This window comes from Clarias gariepinus, chromosome 4 (assembly GCF_024256425.1).
Source record: "Clarias gariepinus isolate MV-2021 ecotype Netherlands chromosome 4, CGAR_prim_01v2, whole genome shotgun sequence".
Taxonomy (NCBI): Eukaryota; Metazoa; Chordata; class Actinopteri; order Siluriformes; family Clariidae; genus Clarias; species Clarias gariepinus.
In genome coordinates, this window is record NC_071103.1 from 33,275,240 (window position 1) to 33,299,390 (window position 24,151).

The 24,151-nt window shown below is 41.0% G+C and overlaps 1 protein-coding gene across 4 annotated transcripts in view; it reads right to left on the reverse strand.

Annotated features, from left to right (window-relative positions):
• Positions 1-24,151, reverse strand: part of pard3aa (par-3 family cell polarity regulator alpha, a) — a 408,352-nt gene that overhangs the window by 256,366 nt on the left and 127,835 nt on the right. For all 4 annotated transcript variants that reach the window (XM_053493817.1, XM_053493816.1, XM_053493815.1 and 1 more), the window contains exon 3: positions 4,278-4,461. In XM_053493817.1, the coding sequence (XP_053349792.1) occupies positions 4,278-4,461 (184 nt within the window). The remainder of the gene's footprint in view (positions 1-4,277; positions 4,462-24,151) is intronic.

Below are 24,151 nucleotides of genomic sequence, written 5' to 3' on the forward strand. Positions count from 1 at the left end.
GATTATTAGTTGCTTGACCTCATCTGCATGTTTTTTAATAATCAGTCGTGTGCAGAGAGAGAAGAGGAAGAACAATCACAGGATATCTGGGCCCTGATGAGTTTGAATAGCTGTGATTGTGCAGTGGGGCGAGCGAGTTCGAGGGGCGGCGCTGGTGCAATCGCGGCGCTGATTCCAGATATTGCTGCTGCTAATGTGCTCGTCTCTCCTCCTGGGGTCGGCTTCATAAACCCATCACAAACAACCCAGACGTTTTAATCATGCAAACACGCACACACACACACACCAAAAACAGATGAGAAACAGAGGAGAGGGAGGGAGAAGGACTGAGCCGGGTGGCTGTGATTAAATTGGCAATTGCGGCAAAGCTCTGTAAATTAGTAACACACCCAACATTTGGAGCCAGAGCTCTAACACCTGGGCTTCTGGATCGTGTGTTTCTCTGTGTATGTATGTGTGTGTGTGTGTGTGTGTGTGTGTGTGTGTGTGTGAGTGAGATTCATGCTGTCAATTCAGATTACTGTGGACTGGGGTAAGAACAATGAGCAATGACCAGTGGTGGCTAAAAGGCAATTCTAGGGTCTTAGTTTTTGCACAGTGTCGAGCCAGAAGCAGAAATATAATCAATATATCACGTCATGTTTTATCTAATCAAAATATTAAGAGCTGTATATGAACACGAACCTGTCTAAAAGAATATCGTGGTGAAAACTAGGGGCATGCAACTACTGGGAATCCCTTCCACATGGCCAACCTGTCATGTTAGCAATTGGTGTAGAGGGGACTCGGAGGCAAAAACATGCCACAGCTTATTATGGAACTTTGTCTTTACCTGGAGAAAATGTCAACAGTTGCTAAGATTACCCATCTACATTTGACTCTTAGTGACATCAGGTTGTAATCATTCAATGATATACAATGAATACGACAGTTATTCTAGCTATTGCACAAAGGCAGGTATCTACTCTGAAGCAGTCTTTTAGTGTTTCCAGGAAGAAACTGTTTTTATTGGGAGGAAATCTCATTCTAATGTGCCCGAACTTATCCTCCATTCATTATTTGTGGTGCCATTCAGAATGTCGCATTGTCCATAGGCAGCATACAATTCGAGGCGAATCTTCCAGGTACTATCACAATGGACTTCAGAGTCACCACAACTGTGACCAGAGTTGAAAAAGAATGAACGAATATACATTCCCCCTTTATACAACGCTGTACAGTAAGTCCCCTGCATATAAACATTCAAGTTACAAAAAATTTTGATTGAACTGATCATGCATATGTTCGTATCTTCAAAAGTTTGTAACTCAAATGTTCTTATGTAGGGGACTTAATGTACAGTAACTACTATACAGTTAATACTGGAAGATCACATGCTCACCGTACATCGTCACGTGCATGCAGGGTGCATCCCAGAATGTCTAGAAGCAAGCGTAAAAGGTACGATGATCGAGCTGGTACTGCTAAGAAGTGCCAAGCAATAACGACGGAGACAAAAGTAAAAATAATTGAGAGAATGGAACAAGGTGAAAAGATAGCAGATATTGCTCTTTTTTTTTTTTTTAACATGAATCGTTTAACGACCTGCAAGATTCTAAAAAACAATGAGAAGATCATGGAACATGTTAGTTTTATACTGCGTATAACCAGTTGTGTTAGTATCCTAGTACCTAAACAATGTTTGTTGGACTTACAAACAAATTGGACTTACGAACTCGTTCTTATGTTGGAAACTTACTTTATTATTCCACTGGGCCCAAAGAATTGCTGATTCAAAAGGGTCAAACTGGGTATGAACAGTATGAAGTCTCAAAGGACTGGGACTAAACATGACTGTGTGGCCATAAGAAAACCACTTGCTACTGAGACCAATCATAAACAAAGGCTTTAGATGTAGTAGAGAGGATAAAGATTGGACTTTGGAGCAACTACAAAGAGGTCATGTGGTCTGACGAGACCGTATTCCAGAGGGATGGGGGCATAGGGTGAGAAGGGAAGTGCATGAAGTTATGCACCCATCATGGAGAGTGGCCATTGTACAAGCCTCTAGTGGCAGTGTTATGATCTGGGGTTGCTTCAGTTGCTTAGGTCTAGACTCAGCAATAATTAAGTGGCAATAAAATGAAGTCAGCTGACAACCTGAATGCACTAAATAACCAGGTTAACCATTAGGAGTTTCCCTTCCCTAAAGGCATGTGCTTATTCCATGACTCAAATTGTGAAAGAGTGGTTCTTGAGGAACCATTTTCACGCATGAACTCGCCACAACATTGTGTTTTTTTTTTTCGAGAAGCGTATTACCAATAGTGTACTATAAATCTAGTGTACACTACTTCTGCATTAAAATTGCGATGCATATCTCTTTTAACTTGACATTTAATTAAAAATCAAAGACATTTAACAAACACTCAAGCCAACTTCTGTGTGTAAATGGTGCAGTTCATGCAGAAAAAAATCTGTTTTTATTGTGGTTTTGGGTTGCTGGGTAAATCGCAATGACATGCATCTTAAGAACTAGTGTTCTCTGGCGTCAGACTGAAGTCACTTTTTTACTGCCTCATATATATTGCTCTACATAAAAAAGTCTAAATAGCAGTAAATAGTTAAGGAGTTTGTGAGAGGCCAATTTCAGACTGTTACTAAACTAGAGTCGTGTAGGCACAACAGATGCATCACCGGTTCCCTGGTTTTGGTTAATTAATACATTTTTGGTGAATTTGGCTGACTTAGAGCCTTGATCGTATTCTGATCGAGGACATAGTCCAGGCAAATAAATCACTAACCAAGCTCGCTAGGGAAGTGGTTGAGATGTTGAACTTCTGATCAGAGGGTTACGAGTTCAAATCGAGCTTTGCCAAGCTGCCAATCCTTGCCCCAACCTTCGACTGCGCAGTTACAATCAGTAGTCACCGCGTGATAAGACTAGAAGTGGTTATATGGGATCAGACCACCAACCAGCTCCACACTGAGGATTCAGCACACAAGGCTATTCACTGCTCATGAAAAATAGTCCTAGAGAAAGTTGCTCATATTTATTTTCTTGGTAGTGAGAATAGGAGCATGCACACACACACACGCACACACACACAGAGTGAAGAATAAGTGCCCCGCTGATAGTTCTCACATCACAGAGTGAATGCACAGACTTAGTGTACTGTGCTGTAGTTCAGCCCTCCCTCTGTGCTGGCTTTGAGAGAGAAATAATGACTCAAATCAATGGTCCCATAGCCCGGTAACATGTCCAAACCTCAGCTTTCATTATTGTGTACATGTTTGTCTGAGAAGGAGAAGAAGAAGAGAGAGAGAAAGCTTATTTTCTTTTAGTTATCAAACTTCAAACATTCATCATTCGTTTATTTTCTGTCCCGCTTATCCTGTGTATGGTTGGGGGGCCTGGAGCCAATCCCAGGAAGCTTAGGGGGACATCCTGGATAGGGTGCCAACCCAGCTTAGGACACAAACACACGCATTCACACACTACAGGCAAAATGGAAACAAGGATTAGCCTACCGCACTCGTCTTTAGACTGTGGGATGAAACCAGAGTACCCAGAGGAAACCCACCAAGCACGAGAATATCCTTAAGACTGAATTATTTGTCACAGCAAAGGGATTGCATGTTTTTTTTTTTGCATATCCCAGGTAAGAATCTGGGGACAGAGCACAGGGTCAGCAAGAATACAGTGAGAGGCTTAAGGTCCTAGCTCAAGGGCTTAACAGTGGCAAGTTGAACCCCCTCCTTTCCAATCAGTAACCCAGACCATTAACCATTTGTGCCACCACTGCCCTTGCAAACTCCATTACCGCAAACCGGAGATGAGATCCCAACCCGCAATCGTTGAGGTGCGAGACCACAGTGCTCCTAGGGTTGGGTACCAAAACCCGGTCTAGGTACCTAAATAACCAGTATGTACTAGAATACCATTGGCACTGTTATTGTAAAAAACACAAACGATACCCAACCCCAAGTGCTGCATAAAAATAGAATCTTCTCCATCAAAAAACAAAAAACTTTCCTCCACAAGTCAATGTGTTCCTAATGTATTCCCATCCAAACCCAAAAGAGAAGTATGCTCACAGATACTGCATGTATCATCCTTTCTATCTGTCTTCGCTCGAGTGAGCACATTTCTGTGTTTCTTTGCTCTCTGGCATCTCTCCCCCTGTGACTTCACCTGCCTACTCCTTTTAGTGTGTGCCTGTCCATCCAGCATCTTACACAACTCCTTACACACTCCTACTTCTCCTGCCTGATGCGTGTGCATGTGAGAGACTCACTGGCGCGGAGGGCCATTGGCGTGACCTCGATCTCGCTGCTGTTCTGGTATGGCTGGAAGGCAGATGGTGTGCCAGAGCTGATCTCTCCTCTGCTGAACACGTCCGGACTCTGGCTGCCCGTAGAGCTCGCGCTCGTTCCGTCTCCTCCATGATGAGGGTCCTGCTCATCATACACCGCCACCAGCTACAAACACACACACAGAGCATGGGTTAAGCTTTGGGAAATCTTATTCTAATCAAACATTTGAGTTATTAGCAAATATGAAACCAGCTAGGCAATCAAAAGGCCATTTCCACCCCCCACCAAAAGTCGCTCAGAGAGCTCCCTAGACAATCACGCACCTTCTCAACCGAGCACTAACATTTCTGCTCCAGTACATCTGTCATCTGCAAATCTATTATCTCTGACAGCTATTTCCTACTGACATTTCATACCACTGACATTTCAGCTTATCTTAAAACAAATCTGCTAAGTCGTTGGCTTGCCATAAAGTTAAAGGCAACTCTCTTTGTTTAATATGAACACGAAGGCACTAAGTGGAATGGAACAGTGTGCTAGAGGTCAGCTGAAATATTCAAGAAATATTGGACAGTAATGCCAGACATCGCTGTATAAATATTTATTTTTCGTCAACAAATGTCTTCCCCAAGAGTCATAAGTCAAAGAAGTCAGTAGTTTTCTTTTTTTTATATATATATATATATATATATATATATATTTTTTTTTTTTTTTTAATACACTTTATTCTAACACATGAATGATTTCTGTTTTTGTTTTTACAGTGGAAAAAAATTCCAAGAAGAAAAAAAGAGGAAAAAAACCCAAAACATTGCACTGAGAAAAATTACGAGGTGCGACATTACAAAAACAGCTAATGTTCCAGCTTGCTCTTAAGAAATCAAATAATGTTTTTTAATGCATTTCATTGTTTAAAGGTGTATCTTATAAACTTAATATTCCAAGAACCCCTTCTGCACCTTTTCTGAAACAGTAAGCTTTTCCACCTTCAGAACAGAACGTGCCATTCTTTTGCAGTTCATGCCAACAAGACGGTCCTGCCAAGATCTCACACACACAGCACCAGAGCGAGCAATTTATTCCACTGTCCCACCTGCTGCTGCTGCCTCTACCCATGCCAAATACTGATACCAGTGTAGCACTCGTATATACTGTATATGTCGCGCATGATAAAAAGCATACACACGATGCGCTGAAATTTAGACCAAAGAAAGAAAGAAATTAAAATCGTAAGGGGGCAGGGTGATGGAGGTGTCACACACACACAGCTCAGCTCACTGCACACATGGTCACACACTCATCGGGTGATTAGCGGGCGTTCCTGGCTGCGCGTGTAAACAGTGTACTCTATAATCCTGCCACGCACAGACAAAAGTGGAAAATTGCAATGAGAAGTTAGAAGGCGAGTATCCGTCTACGTCTGCGCTCCCCTCGTTCAGACAAATTCAGAGACGAGTGTGCAAGCGACCGGGCCAGAGCAGGAAGCCGCACTGACAGCCACGGTGTGTGTGTTTGTGTGTTTCTCGATGGCGGAGACAGAAAGACCTGCGTTTTTCTACTTAAACAACCAGAGCCACAAAAACACTGACTGTAAATCATACAGAATCTTTCTCCTTTCCTTTCCTCTCTCGTCTCTAATGCAAAGTGACAAGCCATTTGTTTCTAAAGGCCTAGTCGAGGAGTTCAAGTATATACACTAAAGATGATTGCTTGCTTTGATTGGTGCTTTCCTGAGCTTCTGTACAGTACGTAGGACGCAGAAACCCTTCATTTAATTCATTTTTATCCTTTTGAATTACTCCAAAGAAACATTTTCCAGCACATTGGAGAAATATTTCTATTTCCGAATCCCCTTTAATGTTTTGTATGGTTTCATCTTTAGTTGATTAACCTTGACCGCAGCGGTACACGTTCTGTCCTGCTTCTCCTGTTTATGTGCCGGTCTATACTGTACTGTATGTACTGTATTGTGTGTGTAGTATGTGCATTCCCATTCAGAAATATATTGAAATGCAGGTTGGATTATTTTAGGGTGGCGAGTCAGGGATGGAAGAAGTAAAGCCTTAGGGCACACATTTAATTACATTTCATTTCAAACAAATAAACAAACAAACACAAATAATTGATATGATTTTGCAAAATATATATATATATATATAAAAAATTTATATAGTGTTACAACTCGTCCTGCACACCAAATGCATTATCGATAAACATATTACAGTAACCACGTGATATATTTTCTAAAGCATCACATGGCCCGTAAGGCATCAAAGAAATTTTTAAATATTATCGTTAGTAATGTAAGAAGGAGCTCTGACTAAGTCTCCATTGTCAGGTGATTATAAATAAATAATCGGGATGGGTATTACCGGAAACGCGCAATTCGCGTTGCCTAGGTGACAATTAAATTTGTATTGCAATTCAGTGATTATCACATTATCATTTTGTTACAATTCTAAACAAACTTGGCTCCAACCACACAGAACGCTTTTGTGCCAGCCAAAGTGTGAACAGGTTAGAGCACACCACCTGTAGGATTGTAGAGGAACTGCGATGTTTCACCACCCCAAATGCACAAACATTCTTTCAGCTGGCACACAACAAACAGGTTTTACGCTGAATGCCCTTACTGACGTAACCCTCCCATTATTCTAATCGGGCTCGGGACCGGCACCGCATGCAGTGGTTGGGAAGTATGGGGTGTGACAACCACTGACAGCGGGGTTCGAACCTGGATCCTCAGATCCTCAAATCTACAACCTAGAGTCTAAGCCGCCTGAAACCAATGTACACATACTGTATATAATTAATTATAAATACAAAAAAATAATTAATTAATTAATTTTGGAGTGTGTGGTGATGCATGAGTTGGCAATTTTTTTCTCCAAGAAATAATCAGATTATTATAATATTTTACTCTGTGCATAGTTAAGATGAGTCATACTGTTAAATAAAAGCCCACAAAAAAAGTTTCCTACTTTAAAAAGTGCATAAAAACTACAAAAGCATTTACATATGTACTCTAGCTTCGCATTGTCCAAGTTCGGTTTTCAAAACTTATTACATGTCGCATTTACAATAAAGAAAATGTAAATAATTATTCTCAGTATAATTCTCAAAAGCAGTAGTTGAAGAATCCCAGAAAACTGCAGTAAGGCATAAACCAAGTGAACAGCCGGACTGTTGCTGTAGTAACACTTAAGACAGACTGTGCGAGGCCATATGGGGAGGTTAAAGAGCTTCATCTGCTCTCTGATTCCTCACTCTTGCATCCACATGAGCATTCAATCATGTTTAACTGAGCACAAATAAAGGGGACTCATTTTCATAAAGACAAGCTGTTGATAAAATAAATAAATAAATAAATAAAAGGCCTTTTCCCGAGGCTGATGCGAGCACCTATGCCATACAGGATGCTGTGCTGCCTGCCAATGTAGGAATAGTTTAGTGTGCACCCCCTGCAGGATAAAAGAGGAACTGCACCATTTTTCCACCTTCAATGCAAACATAATGTAAACAAGTTAAAAACTATTTTTTTTTTAAAAACGATCACATAACTGCATTGGCTTTTCCCCCATCCATCTCTAGCAAAGATCTTTGCATGATAAGGATCAGGAATGATTAAGGCATCCAATCATTTCGGGACTGACTGACACAGGAATTTAGCACTGGATAGAAATGCCCACTTACAATCCATCCATCTAGCAGGCCAACAGTGACCATTGTATTTATTGCCAATAAAACCTTTTTTTTTTTGTATTTATGATTGTGGTAGGACTGCCGTTCAACAATCAGCCACGCCGGAAACCAGAGTACGCAGAGGAAACCAACCAAGCACATGCAAACTTCATGCACACAGATCCTGGTGGTGCAACATGACATTTTTAATTTGACAAAGACCATTTTGTGTTTTCATGATCTACACATAAAATTTAAATATATATTATAAAAATATGATTCAGCACATTATTTTTTCCTGCCTACCTCCGAAATAAATAAATAAATGAATAAATAAATAAAGCGATCCTGTTCAACCCAATTCACTGATTAAATCTGGACCTCTATTTCTGAAGAGTACACAAAAAAATATCTCTCCATTTAGCACTTGAACCATAAGAGCTGCGGGCAGCACAAATAGTAAGCCTTAGTTGCTATGGCAGCATATCCTCCGTTCAGGTTCTTGCTAATGGGCGCATGATGTTAAAAACGTATCTACCAACTGGGTCTTCTAAAAACCATAATAATTTTTAGTATTTAGGAAAAAAAAAATAATCAGTACATTTCACAGGCTCTTAGATATGTGCAGGACTTGTTTACGTGCTTCACAAATGCGGTGTGAGGAAAACACATTTCTGTAATAAAAAGAGAGTGTGGAAAGTTCGAACTTTCTTCTACATTGCTTCTTTTTTTTCCCTTATGGTCAAAAAGAAATAATATTCGGCAGTGGATCTGGGTAAAAGTGCAGATTTCTCATCAGTGAAACACACACACGTACACGCAAACACACTCTTGGAGAGTCTGCAAATTGGACACGGACCCTCAAAACTCTTGACGATTTTCAATTCCATTTCCCATCATCTCAGGAAGCACATACATCTAAACAGAAGGAGGAGTAGGAGATAAGAGCCGAGTCGCTGGATGCTCTTCTGCTGTGATGACCTTAAAGGAGAAACCCACCACAAATAACTTTATTATTATTATTATTATTATTATTATTATTATTATGATTATTATTATTAACATATATCTTTAAAATGCAGCCAATACATATTTTATAAATAAATTGAGATTTTTTTTTTTTTTTGGTTTAGTTGTTTCTTGTTGTCTAGTTTCACTTTAGTTACTAATAGTTTGGTTAATGGTTTCCTAAGTTACCCACAATGCTGTTCGAATATCAGTTGGTGGCACTGCAGAGATTGATCCCTTGTTTCATTTCCATCTTAAAAAGACTAATGCAGCCGCACTTCAGTCCTGTGATCTGTCTTTTTCTCGCTCATCCTCACATGTGCACCTCCCTCAAACCTTCAAATCTTATGCTAATATTTCTGCCAACGCAAGATCACTAACTAGCTTAACGGAGTTTCTGCTGAAATCGAGCAGAACCTTGGCCTGAACACTCCTCCTTTAGCTCACTGTGACACCTGTCCATTAGCCCTTATGTTTGATTGAATGGCATTGCATCATCACTATTGATAACATTTCATAAGTAATAAAGAAAATGAAGCACCAATCAACCAAACAAGACAAGATCCTTTAAGCACTAAACAAATCTTTCAATATATCTTGCAAAATGGTTTTGCTCAGCAGCATCCTCATTTCCCCTCTCGTCTCCTACAACCACTCAGGATTCAGCATCACAGGTATACTAATCACCAGTCTGATCATCACTCATCGTCTGCACCCGTTCCTCACCGGTTCATGGTAGCTTAAAAAACTAAACACATTCCTCTGAACCTGCTCAGGTACAGCGACTGGACTGAAAAATGAGAGGCAAAAAAAAGTCCTTCAGGAAGTCTGGAGAACTCTTCCTCAAGACGAGATTAAAAATACAAGAAAGTCTGGCTCTTTGGAAGCGAAATATGAAGAAATAAGGGGGTCAAGACTTTCACACAGCAGTGTATATACATATACAGTATATATTTATATAGCAGTGTACAGTATATGCTAAGCTTGACCCGACAGCAGAAGTGTAGGGAAGAAGGAAATACAGAAATAACCCAGATAGACACATGGAAAGGATAAGACACGGGGTGAATCTTGACGGTCTCTTTTATGCCGGCGTTGTTTGATCTCGCAGGCATTGGCGCGAAACACTGAGCCATTATAACAAGAGCCTGATGTTCAATCCTGTTCTATTAGACATCATGGCACAGAAGGCCTGTGATCTGCCTCATCACGCTGGCATACAGACTGGCACATCTAACTCCACTCAGACCTCCAAAACCAAGCGCCAACAGTGCCCGTTAGACAGACAACCCACTTCAGCTGCCAGTCTAATCCTGTAACACCCAGCAGAAGCAGCAATACTCCAAAACACTTCGTTTTTTTTTTTTTTTTTTTCATTCAGCCCAAACGGCTAAGTGAGGAAATTTCTGTTGTAGCAACTTCAATTACAGCTTGGGTGCTGGAGTCGCCTGCCTGCCAGGCTGTATTAAACGCCGCCCCACTGGCAAACTCAGAGAAAAAGGGATTAATGAAGTTTTATTTCACAGCACATTTTCACCCCCAGAACCACATCTCAGTGTTGGGCATGACCGATGTTTTATGACCGGGCCATGAAAGTGTCCACGCAGCCCTCAGAGCCGTGTAATAGTGTAAAAGTGTAATAACAGCATACAACAATAACAAGACACTTGGGTAAGAGTTGGGTAATATAGTAACATAACTATGTTGTTAAGTCTTTCGGCTGCTCCCGTCGAGCACAGGTTTTTACACCGGATGCCCTTCCTGATGCAACCCTCCCATGTTATCCAGACTTAGGATCGGCACTGTGGGTGGGATATGGCTGGGAATCGAACCAGGGCCTTCCACATGGTAGGCGAGAACCAAGTGCTCAATATAATAATATAACTATAAAAACAAATTCAGGACTTTTTTGTAGATCATTTTTTATTGCACTCCATAGCAAAATACTATTACAAATAAAGATCGCCAAACTTCCTTTCTTTAGCATAATTGAAGACCTATCCGGATTAAAACCAATCAAATAAAAAAATTATCACATACACAACTTTGATCTAAAATGAAAAGAATAGAATAGAATAGAATAGAAAAATTGTACTACAATAAAGGGAAAACTGCACCAGAAGAACACTTAAACTAAAGATAAAATCCAACCCCCCAAAATTAAAAAATAAATATGTATGTAAAAGTTGGTCACTATTATCCAGCCAGACCCAGATAAGAATCAACACTTCAACACCATCACACTTCTGTTCCATCAAGTTACACGCTCCCTTTTCTTCACGGCTCTGATTTCGTTTCATCGTTGCTCTTGATAGAATGGGGGCAAAAGAAGAAAAAGAACCAAGAAAGTGTGTTTTTCTTTAGAACAAGCCTTCTGACAGTCAGTCCTGGGGTGCTATTAGCAGCAGATAATGATATTCCATCCGTGAAATGTTAATGCTGACTGGGAAGGAATCTGTCACTAACTTTCTGTTAAACTTACAAATCTCACAGGCATAAAAATAAAACTTGACACGGGTCTGTGTGCACGGAGTTTGCACGTTCCCCTTGTGCTTTGTGGGTTTCCTCCGAGGAATCCGGTTTCCTCCCACAAGCCAAAGCCAGACAAGCACAGAAAGCCAATTGGCGTTTCCAAATTGCCCATAGTGTGTGAATGTGTGTGCTTGTGTGCCCTACAATGTATTGGCACTCCATCCGGGGTGGACCCTACACCTAGTGCTCCCTGGAATAGGCTCCAGATCCCTCCCGGTATAAAATAAACAGAAGAGAGAATGTGGGTGAAGTACGAATTAGAATTTTTACTTTGTTCTTGTTGAAACATTTCATTATGCGGTTTCGGTTTGCACTTACTATGTGTTCTGGCAAACCGAACATCCAGGTCACGCCTTAATCCTTTAGTGACATTTGTGCTGTTCTGCACGGCTTACTTCTGTGGCTTTTCCAGGTTGTCACAGACAATCAAATTGATGGGCTCCTAATCAATTAAGCTCGGCGGGAGCCGAAACCCACTCGTAATAGAGGGCCATCAGAGAGCATATGGCGTACCCTCAACAGCTAATAGTGTAACAGCAGTTGTTCTACCAGAGCAACAACTTAGTAGTGGGTCATAATTCTATTGGCCAAAGGGCTCTCCTCTACCAATAAAACCACTCTGCCAAATGACTCATGCGCTCTCCTTTTTCCTCTCTCATTCACTTTCCATTGACTCAACATGCATTATGGCAATTACCAATAACAGCACAAATCAGAGACAGACAGGTACCCGGCAGCAGCTACTCCGAATACTACCACTCTGCTAAGAAAATAACAGTGGAGTGCACGGAACAGAGGCCAATGCCTGTTCCTCAGCGGTGTGTCAAATACTTTTGTTAGATTTACGGCTGACGAAGGCTCTAAATATGAGCGTGCAGGCAAGCAAAAGTGTAGTTTAAAGTGGCATTACAGAATAACTGCGCTGAACTTTAACAAGGACCGCCTTTGCAGGTTTTGGTTTTATGGTTAACATAAGGTACGTTCCTCACACCTCCAGAGCTGGGGGTTCAAATCTTGCTATTCTGGGTACTTCATAGTACCTCCCCTGTATGAAAAGTTCCAAGTTGAAACTCTTTCCATGGACAACTCTAATAAAACTTATAAATATGCATGGAAATGTTAATTATAATTATAGAAATATAATTAATATATATATATATGTATAGAAATAACACAAGGACACCAATCTATACTTAAAGAAGGTGACTGAATTTGATGCTGTACCAACGTTGAGAAGCTCCATCAACAATTTTAGGAATGTTGCAACTAAAGAGAGCAAGCGCTTTCGATTGAATTCTAAAGCTCAATGTTCATCAGATGAAGAAAAATTGGCTAATCAGGTAGTGTAAAGGCTAGCACACACGGTCTCTAAGATCCATGAAGCCAAACACTCAAACTGCTGCTCATGCCGTAACAGGGCAGCGTAACACACTTGAAGAGACGTAAGTGAACAGATGTTCATGAATGTCTAGTGTTGATAAAAAAAAAACACAAAGGGAAAGAGAGAGTGTAACATCCCACATGACATGTTAAATCACAGTTATAGACTCCATGCAATAAAAATATGGCATCACAGAGAGACTGAATTCAATGCCAAGACCATCTATGGTCTCAGAGGGCGTTTTTTTTTCCCCTGTTGCGCCACTCTACTTGAGCGAGGCAAGTAAAAAATGCATTAAACGAGACCAAGCGTGATAACATGGAAGACCGAGACCTTTTCTGCATCCTTAAGAAACATGACACATCTAATTCAGGCATTCCTCAAATGGAAAAACGAAAAAAGTTTGAATAAATGCCAGCAATGAAGTTGAAATAATAATAATAAAAAAAAGAACCTTCTTTTGAAACCCTTAAAAATGCTCTCGGGGCTTTGAAAAAGATATTATTTCTTTAAAAATAAGAAAAATCCAGTGGTGAAAATTAAACCAGGGAAAGAAAAAAATCTCTCAAGTTTCCAAAATGTCGACTGCCTGGAAAATATGTAAAAGTTGTAATAATGGTCACTTCTTCATGGTTTATAATAAAACCCTGATCTCCAGCGACGTTCTAATTTAAACCGAAGTCACAACTGATTGTAATTGCACCCCGTAAAGTTGCTTACTTTATTCAAATCCTTGAAAAAAAGACATATATTGCAATAAAAAAAGTCTCATTTCAATATGCCTCTGTCCCTTTATCTTACACACACACTCCCTTTCTCTCTCTCTCACTCACACACTCAAGCTCATATTTATTCTGCTCAGTATTTGTCATTATTTATTCTGCAAGGGCATCCAATGCATCCAGGGATGAATAACATTTCATCTTCCTCAGCTTTGAAAAGTTGCAAAACCAGCTTAGCCCACTGCCTCCTCTTTCATTTCGGTATCCAAGACTGTCCTATTCATCCTTTAATCCGTCCCTCCTCACATCCATCTATGCTTCATGCATCCAACCTTTCATGCATGTCGCAAAACCTGAAATCTGTCTTAATTTGTCATAGTGCAGCTCGAGAGAGAGAGCGAGCCTTGACACAAAAATGAGGTCGTCGATTAGAGAAAACCTGGGTTTGTTTTCTTCTATTGTTTACTGTAATATCCCCCCAAAAATTTTTTTTTTAATGATATTCACCCAAAACACTGGAGCTAAGCCCTGCTTGGTCATGCTTTAGTGAACCTTTTCGTAACCACTGCTCTCATCACACTTCAGTCTTTAAATATTTCATTTTATTCATCTATTATTTCCATAGCACAGCCTCCACCGTGCACTAGCACTGAGAGCTTAGCGCTGTTCCAGTTCTTGTAAAAAGCATCAAATATTCAGCCCAACTGGCCAAATGCTTTCCCCACGTTTCCAAGGGATTTCATTTTCAAAAGGCTCGCCGTGAGGGAAGAGCCCGCTCCGAGACTCGAGTCATTCCCGGTAGCGACCATAAAGCCCTGAAGCACTGCAAAAAACAAACCGGAACCTCCAGAATCAAACGCCCAAGCAGTACGAAAAAATGTGACCGGTTGGCTCTAAAGGTGCATCAACTCATAATCTGAAGTACATCTTTAAAGGTCTGCTCTCACATCAAAAAGGTAGACTTACTGTATACAAAATATGTTGACCTATTTAACCAGGAGCATGACATCATCATTCTTTCCTCCATACACGCTTCCTTCTGAGTCACAAACATGGCTGATTTTTCCCAGTGATAAGGCTTGAAAAGATCCGGGGTTAGTTTAGGAGATGGAGAATGTGATGTGAAAATACACAGGGCAAGCCGAGTTTAAACAGATTAGGGGCTCATCCTTTGAAATCCACTTGGGTGAGAAGGTTTTTTTTTTCCTTCTATCCTCACCATACTTTGAAGTTTCTCTTGAGCTGCAGGAGACGAAGAAAAAAGAAATTGAAGTGAGGTTTCACAGGCGTGTACTGTATGGCTGCGACCTACGCGTTGCTGATGAAGTGGGAGAAACTCCAAACGCACTTATTCTCCTTGCATTAGACAATAAACCTTTGGTCATCTTCGTAACCCTCAGCTCTGTTCAAAGCAGGAATAAATAATAAAACGAGGCCTTTGGGATTGTTAGATGTTTTGGTGGTGCATGAGAATCTGTGTGGAACAAAGAGGAGGAAAACGACTGTACAAATCATTGGGGTGTGGAGGCAGCATAGCGTGAAACGGGATACAGATAAGGAAGAACGCTACTTGAAAATTCCCTTTAAATTTGACACGTTTCATCCCTCTATCTCGAGTCTGGTCTTTTGTAAATCCATTCAGATCATCTGTGCTCGTGATAACGCTGCAGCTGGTTCCTCTATTTAAGCACAACAGAACTTTATACCTGAAATGATATCACGAGGCCTGCGTATAGTCATATTTAGTGACAAAATGACCAATGTGGAAAAAACACCAACGTCAATAGATCGCCAACGTCAGCCGTTTTAAAAGGATGACTTCATACTGTATGTCCCCCAAAACTGTCCAGCGTTTTACTGTCTCAAATCGAACAATAATCATTTAAAATGCAAATGATTCATATGTATTCATTGGTGTAAGCTTCTTGAAGTATATGATCTGTTGCTTAAATTAAAGGATTCTGTGCAAAATCAAGGATCTTCCCCAAAACATATGTAGTGTCCGTAACCCTGTGAAATTCATGTTGCTAAATCCGAACAATTTAGCATTTTTGAACAATAAACTTTTTCAAGTTTATGTCTATCCATGTGAAATCTAAATTTACTTTTTTTTTTTAAAGTTACGGACACTACAGTACATAAAAGGGCATGAAATTGTATTTAGCAAATATTTTTATCTGAAAAATATCAATGTGTATGCATATTTACAACAAGAAAAAAACAAGCATGGATTGGGAGATGAGCATTAAGTATTATATAAACAAACATTTACTGTAAGATACTTTTTAGCACAAATACCATGTTTTGGCCAATGGATCCAAAATCTAAAAGCAAAATCTGAACAGCTTAAGCAAATCAGCATTACATACCCTGACTCCATGTGCACGCTCGCATACACAGGGAGGATTTTTTTTTTTTTTTTTTTTGAGTAGCCAATTCAACTCCTCGCATACGTGACATTTGCTTATCAGTATTTCAGGCTGCATTTAAATTAAAGCCAGTCTTATGAGTATAAATGGTTGGAGGACACAATCCCCTTGTTTGCATCAAATATATTGGAAGGCATAAGCAGGAATGCTCTAACAAGGACCTGGCCTTGGCTAACTAATGCATTGTTTATGATGCTCCCCATTGATTTCCTTTGTGTTGTAATTTATCAGGCTGTCCAAATATAACTAGGCCTATTTAAACTACAAGCAGGTGTTGTTCTTGTCGAGTGGCCTTTCGGAAATAAATCCCTCGTATAACTTTACCGTACACAAAGAAACAATTATATAAAGAAATTCATGCATTAAAAAAAAACACCCTTTCATACACATCTGTATCTCATAACTTTCTCATCCTTTTGGGGGGGAAAAAACTGCAGAAGAGAAAACATGCTCGTTCATTCCTGTGCATTAAACACACAAAAAACACGGTAATTAAGATCTTAACTGGCTGAAGGTGAGAGAGAGAGAGAGAGAGAGATGCTGTGAAAAAGAAAAAGAGGTTTCCAACAATGCGGACCTCACCCGTGGCGATGGCATTAGGCATAAGTGAATGTGAAAATCACTAAAAGACAAGAAAGCAACGATTTAATGATTTCTTGCTCTGTCCATCAAGCACACAGGACGACTGCCTCAGTGTTCTGCCACGGGCTTAACCGTCAGCTCCACTGCCTGACGAATTTGTACATCAAGAGGCAAAAAAGTGAGCAGCATGAAGAGCTCTGTGCTTCCCGTCGCAGCTGAATTTGCCCAACATACCCACAGACTTCCAACTGGACTTTAGTAATAGCAGCCGTGCCTCTTCTCATTAAAACATAGCTCGCTATGCAAGAAGTGACACAATACACACTTTAATATGGACAATTTTATTTCTTTTTTAACCAAACTGCTCCTTCAAGTGTTCATTAACTTAATAGTTAACGGTTCATTCCAGGGATGATATTCATCATCAAACGTATTTCTCCAAGACCGCAAACCTCTGACTCATCCTTGACTCAGTGCGATCATTAATGACTCAATAAACACTTCATCAGACATAAGTGAGCGATAAAGCAGCAACTCCGTGTCCCATCAGACACCATAAAATCTTTTTCTGGTCGTTATCGATGCAGGCCCGAGGTGGGTCGGAGGCTCCTCGGTGGTGAAATTGCGCAAACAGGTCCTGCTTAATTTCATCAGGAGCAGGGCTCTAGGGCAGAACCCCCTATTCCACTTTATCACCAGAGAATAGATAGTGGGAGTAAAAAAAAAGCAATATGGCTTAAATAAAAAAATAAAAAAAAGAGCAAAAAGGTCCATCAGTTATTGTTCTAAAGACTCATTGTGTAATTAATTGAAAGCAGTCAAACATTGCTGGTACCTCTAGTTATTTTTGCCCCGAGCCAGTAGTAGGTGGAACATGTCAATAACGGGTAATACCAATGAAACCATTTAAATTGCCTAAATTACTTAATTGGACTTGCAACTGTCAGGAGAAATCGTTCATTGATCAGCTATTCCGCTAAGAGAATCAGTACAGGAAAAGGGAAACAAAACCAAACACCCCTGTAAGCAGCTATACTTTACATTTGACACAGACGTTCAAAAAGACGCCGCACTCTCTACATGGCCGAAGCTTTCTTCACAACCGTGTTCTACATAAGTTGGAAGCATTCCAGACCTCTTCACTCCACATCAGTGCTTGACCTTACTAATGCTCTTTAGAGGGGAGCAATTTCATTGATCGTGTAATATAATCGATCTTTTGTCGGACGAGTCGCTTCTTTGAATCGGTGGGTCAGTTTTTCGAATCAGAATTGATTCACACTTTAAACTGTTTAAACCATTATGTAATATGGAGGAACTCCGTTAAACATATATACAGCAGCTTTTTAAGGAAATACAAACCGCTTTTGGCATGTAAAAATACTCGCATTTTATAAGTGTATAATGTCTTCTTTTGAGTTTATGGTGCAATACCGCCGCACGTTGGTCTGGAGTATGGAGCAAACAAATAGAAGGGGATAACAAACTTAGCACTATGTTACAAGGCATTTTAATACATATTGGGCAATTTTTTTATCATTCAAAACGTGTACAGTTTGTTCTGTAATGAAAGAGAATTTCCCCACGGGGATCAATAAAGTAATTCTAATTCTGATTCTGATAATATAGCTGCCTGAGACAAATCAAGCCTTAAACACTAATGCTTTTGAATCGTATCAAGTAGAAACCTGCAATGCTTAAAAATCAAATCAAATCAACACTACATTTCGTACTGTGTACGACTGTGTATGTGACAAATAAAATTTGAATTTGAATTTCAGTCTATATATGATTTACAAACTGGCAAAAAATCCTGTCCAGAACAATGGAGGCTCTTATAAACGCGTAGACTCTCGAAACAGAATGTTCAGCAAACAAATATGGGTCTGATGATCATGTACATCAGCTCGGTGTATCACAACCCTAGGAGATGCTTCTACCCCAAAATGCACCGAGACTGAACCAAAAGAAACCCGGCTTGCACAAATACCCAAAACTGGAAGCAGAACAGTCTATATCTTGACTGACGGGGCCTTAAGGGGAAGTTCTGTCATTATCGTTCAACTCCAGCCACAAAAGCCATCATCCACCGGGAGGGACACAAACCGAGTTAATAGACATTTCCACAAAATGGACATCCCGGTTAAAATTGTACGCTTCTGTTCAGTCGCTTTTATTTCCTTCTGGCAGGGATAATTAGTATAAATGTTGCCTTTCTGGATGTTCTTTCCATCCGTGCTTAGTGTTCTGTGGCCAGGACTTTAAATCTACTGAGCGCTAGTCTAGAAAAGACAGATCGAGACTGACGAAGCAAAAATATTTGGTAAGAACTAAAAGCCTGATACAGCGCCAGCGTTGGCCTCTGATGGGGATTTCCAGCACCCCACCAGTGTAGCAGAACAATTAACACACTCCCCGGGACTTAGCACACACATAAATCAGACCGCGCACTTAAGCAGACTCGGGAGAACGTGGGTCTGTGTGAAGTTCGGTTTTATGGGTCGGCGTGGGACAAGAGCACTGACAAAAATAAGAACAGTGCACTTGTGAGACGTACAGAGTTTGTGTGTGTGTGTGTGTGTGTGTGTGTGTGTGTGTGTGTGTGTGTGTGTGTGTGTGTTTGTGGTTAGAGTGACTTCTGAATTTTATTGTTTGGCCTGCCTGACTGAAGGCCAGTCTGGTTACTTAAGAGTAGAAACTCTCCAGACGTACTGAGTGATGGAAGAGTTTTATCCAAGCCTCAATGAAAAAAGCCTGAAGTGTTTGTCCACTTGTTGGCTGAGTGGTAGACAGATAAACACACTTGTCCTGGTGGCAATAAAGCGGTGTATCCTCCAGTAGATATCTTTAAGTATATGTGTTTAAAATATAAACAGTGACTAAGCAAGCAGGACAGGAACCACTTGCTGCATCACTGGACTCAGAAATGTTTAGATTTCAGATTTGGACCCAACAGTGTGGTTGTGCTGCATCAGATGGGGTTTGAAACAAAAGCCACTAGACTACAAAAAAAAGAGACGTTTGAACCTATGTTGATGCCACAGCCATCTATGAATGTACTGTAAGGACATGCTCTTAAGAGAGAGCGGCGTCCTACACTAGGTGTCATATGCTGTATGTCCAAATGTTTGTGGGCACCTTATCATCGTACCCATATGTGTCTCAGTGGTTCTAATAGTCAGGTCCACTCTTCTGAGGCTCCCCCCTAGATTTTGGAACGTGGCTGTAAAGATTTGTGATCTATTAACTATGAGCGCATTTTTGAGGAGGCCTGGGGTGGAATTAAGGGACCAGTTCATCCCAAAGGAGTTCACTGGGGTTGAGGTCAGCTCCGTCCAAGGACACTCAAGTTCTTACTATCCAACCTTGAATAATCATGTCTTCATGGCCGGGTGATGGCCGGGTGATTTTAGCCATAAACTATTTAGTGAAACACGCCTAGTCGATTTATGTGGTGGAGATGAAGGTGATATGATGATGATTTTACTAGATAATAGACGGTGTCCCAAAAGTATTGGGACATCCCGCATTTAATTTTTTGGTGACAGTCACCGCTCCCACTTTCTGTTAACTCTAAACCAATTTTAACTTTATATTTTATATATATATATGTCTTATACAGCATTATTCTAAAGGCTTTATTTATTTAAAGTAAAATAAAAAACAATCACTTTTTTTCCCCTGCATCTGAGTTGGACTTCTCAGGAGCAGTTTAGTTACTTCAGGCTCGACTTGGTTATTGCTGGTGAGATGATTTAACGAGTCAACAGGGACTTAAGAGATGCTGACTTGAGACTCAAGGATAAGTGGCTAGACTGCTGCCAGCACAAGAGTTACTAATTCTCTCTCTCTCTCCAGAGGAAGGAAGAATCTTCACTTCTTATTATTCTCCACGTCACTGGTCGAGTTCTCTCCAGTACTGGGAGAGGATGCCTTCAGGCCAGAGGTTGTAAACATATACATATCTACTGTGCCTTGTTGGTGGTGAATTTCAATCCTGGCAGCTTTTCATTCACTTAAGCCATCACAGAAAATGATTCTTGATCATCTGCTCCATCATAACTACCCACCCCATCTTCAGGGCTGTTACGCGCCTTTAAATGCACAGCGTAAGCTTCCTCTTTCCACTTCCCTGACCATCTGATTGATTTTTTTTTTTCTTTTTCGTTTGGGTTGTTAGTTTAGCCGTCACTGTCCTGTCTGTCTGCTCTAATGAGTAGCTCCAATCTGACAGCACCATGCATCAACTCAGGGCTCCAAACACCATGACAAAAACCGCACCTTGTTTCGTCAAAGACTGGAAAGATCCTGGACAGACATGGCAACAGAAAGGAAGTTGTTTAGACGTTGACAAGCCTGCTCAAATCCATCTTTCAGGGAATATATTTATATATACAAAAGGTTTATTTGTTCTTGTCATTCTGTTTTAAGTGCATTCATGAGGTTTGGACCATAAAAATGCTTTTACTCTACACATAAGCCAAGACCGCTTTTGTTGCTTGTAACATGTCCATTTGGGTTGAGTCTTGTTAATTGTTTGATAAAAAAAAAAAAAAAATCCTTTAAAGTTCAGCCATTTGAACAGTAGTGCTGAGCTGAGGACTGCTGAGAACTCTTACACATGCAGCTTGTGCCCTCTAGTGAAGCCCAGAAACACAGCCAGTCTCGTCTGAGGAAAACAGGGATCACGGGTAGGGTACCGGGCAGTTGCGGTTAGCAGGTAAACAAGAGGAAATCACGCACAGCAGTAAGAGCAGGGCTGGGGCGAGAGTCCACACCGCACTGTTACGCCAGCAGGATATGCACGCTCACATCTGATTAATGCAGGAGTGGAGAGAGGCGCGAACAAAGCTAAACAAGCATTCTTCATTCTTTAATTATCTGAATATGTGACATGCGGAGAGCGGAGAGGAGGGCGACTCGGAACGGCGGGGGATTCACACAGTGACTGTGACAGCACTGTAATAACCTCAATTATTCAGAATTAGGCCTGCCTTGATTTGCTGCTGGATCAGCTTACTCACTGCATCTCAGAAACGGGAGGCAGAAGGGGACAGAAGACGCTCCTGCCCCCAGGAAGAGCGACTAAGACTAGGTTTTCTAAAGGGGGAAAAATATATACAAGAGCATTAAGAAACTGGAACCGATCCTGGAAAAAAAGCTTGCTCTTCATTAATAAACTTGATGCTTGCAAGGTGTGTGATCCAAACCTGCTTCTTTTTTCTGTATTACAACCTCGCTCTCACACCCACACTTGGCCTTTAGTATTGGCCCGAGCCTGTTTCGAGAAATCAGCATGACATAAGGAGGAAAGGCTACAAGGTTCCCAGGGCTCCGTCCCATAACATGAAGCAATATTTATGGATTTTTTTTTTCTTGTTCAGGCAAAAAAAAAAAAAAAAAAACTGTCATGCCAGCTATGAATGTGAGATTCATTTCATGAGCATGTGGATTAATAATGTTTAAGTTGGCAGTAAAGGAGCAAGGGTTGTTCTGTGTACACGCCACCTACTGGGCCATCTCATCTGATTAAACGGTAAAATAACAAGCAGACATGACCTTGGCCTTTTCTTCCCTGGGAATCAAAACATTCTAAATAACAAAAGTCAGAGCTGTACTGTTAAGCAACTTAAGAGAAACCAGAAGGGTCGACTGTGAGATAATTGGATAAGAAGCAGTAAAAGAAGAGATGGCAGACAACGACGACAAAATAACAGCCGATGATTCAATTCAATTTTATTTGTATAGCGCTTTTAACAATTGACATTGTCGCAAAGCAGCTTTACACGATCAAAAGAATCATTCAAGTTTGTACGAAATGTAAATGTGTATGAATCAAAATGATGAGTTTGTCCGTGATGAGCAAGCCGAGGACGATGGCGACAGTGGCAAGGGAAAACTCCCTGAGATGGTAATAGGAAGAAACCTTGAGAGGAACCGGACCCAACAGGGGACCCATCCTCATCTGGGTGATAACAGATAGCATGGATTGATCTGAGTCATGCTGTGTGAGACTGAAAGTTATGCTGGAAGGTATAACATGAGATGTGTTTAAGTTGATATGGATTCCAGTTTGTTATTGGAGGCTCAGCTAGACTGTAGGAAACTCCAGTCCTGAAGTATCGAGCAACTGCAGTCATAAATGCTCAGAGAACAGCTGTCTGCATCAGCCGAGGCCAGGACCATCTTTAAGGAAAAGTGGAACCGTCCCCAGTCAACACACGCATCCCAGGGCAGACCACACGGGGCATCCATGTGACGGGATCTCCAACCAGAAGCTGACGATAAGGCAGAAAGGTGGCTTACACCTTAAGAGTTTGGGTTCGAATCCCGACTCAGGTCAGTGTGCATGGAGTTTGGATGTTTCCCCCATGTTTGGTGGGTTTCCTCCAGTTACTCCGGTTTCCTCCCACAGACATGCAGATTAGGCTAACTGGCGTTCCCGAATTGTCTGTAGTGTCTGAATGTTGACTGGAGGTCTGGACTGGAGGTCCTTCCACATTCACTAACAATGAAAATGCAGGCCAGGGGTAGCTCAGTGGTTAAGGCATTGGACTACGGTTTGGAAGATCCCAGGTTCAAACCCCACAACCACCAAGTTGCCACTGTTGGGCCCTTGAGCAAGGCCCTTAACCCTCAACTGCTCAGATGTGTAATGAGATAAAATGTAAGTCGCTCTGGATAAAAGCGTCTGCCAAATGCCCAAATGTAAAGAAAATAAATACAACAGGTCGCCACTGGCCTCCACGGTCCATAGTTGGACTACAGAGTTTACCAGATGGGCAAATGGACACGGATAATGGATAAAAACTGACGAAGAAAGGAAATATGATAAACTGATGAATTCTGTTTTGCAAAGGATGATATTGTTATTTTAAAAACTAAATAAATGTATAATATTGTAAAGTCTATGTAAAGGTAGCAAAACTCGTTTACTGTTTAATTTGAATGAATGTAAGGTTACACTCACAAATTTTAAATCCCAAGATCTCTAAGGTGTAGCTGTAAACCAACACCTGTAAGCATGTCTTCTCTGTACTGCTGGCTTGACCTTGAGCAAGGCATCAAGAGAAGCTACAACACCGGTGGTTAGTGATGTAGTGATGAGGGAGAGGAAGAGAGGGAGAGTGAGAGAGACACACACACACACACAGGGTTGGCATGGTGCAGCTGTCGACTGCCTCCACAACGCCTCCTAATCAGTGCTAATTGGCACTCGTGATGATGGACTTAGCCTCTGTTGCGCTCAGAGGGGAATAAGCACACAGAAGGCCAGGGTTCAGCCACTCTACCTTACAAGTGTGTGTGCGGGACGCCAAAAGTGTGCCTGTACATGTGGAACATCTGCCAAACTTTTATAATTTTATGCACCGTGGAGGGAAAGCGTGCCGCATCCTTTAGCACCTCCTTGGCTTGGAGGCACAGCATTTCATGTTCCAGCAGCGTTAGACACGCAATTAGACACACACAAAAAAAAGTTTTCAACAACATTCATCTCTGAAGATTTAACACGGTCACTG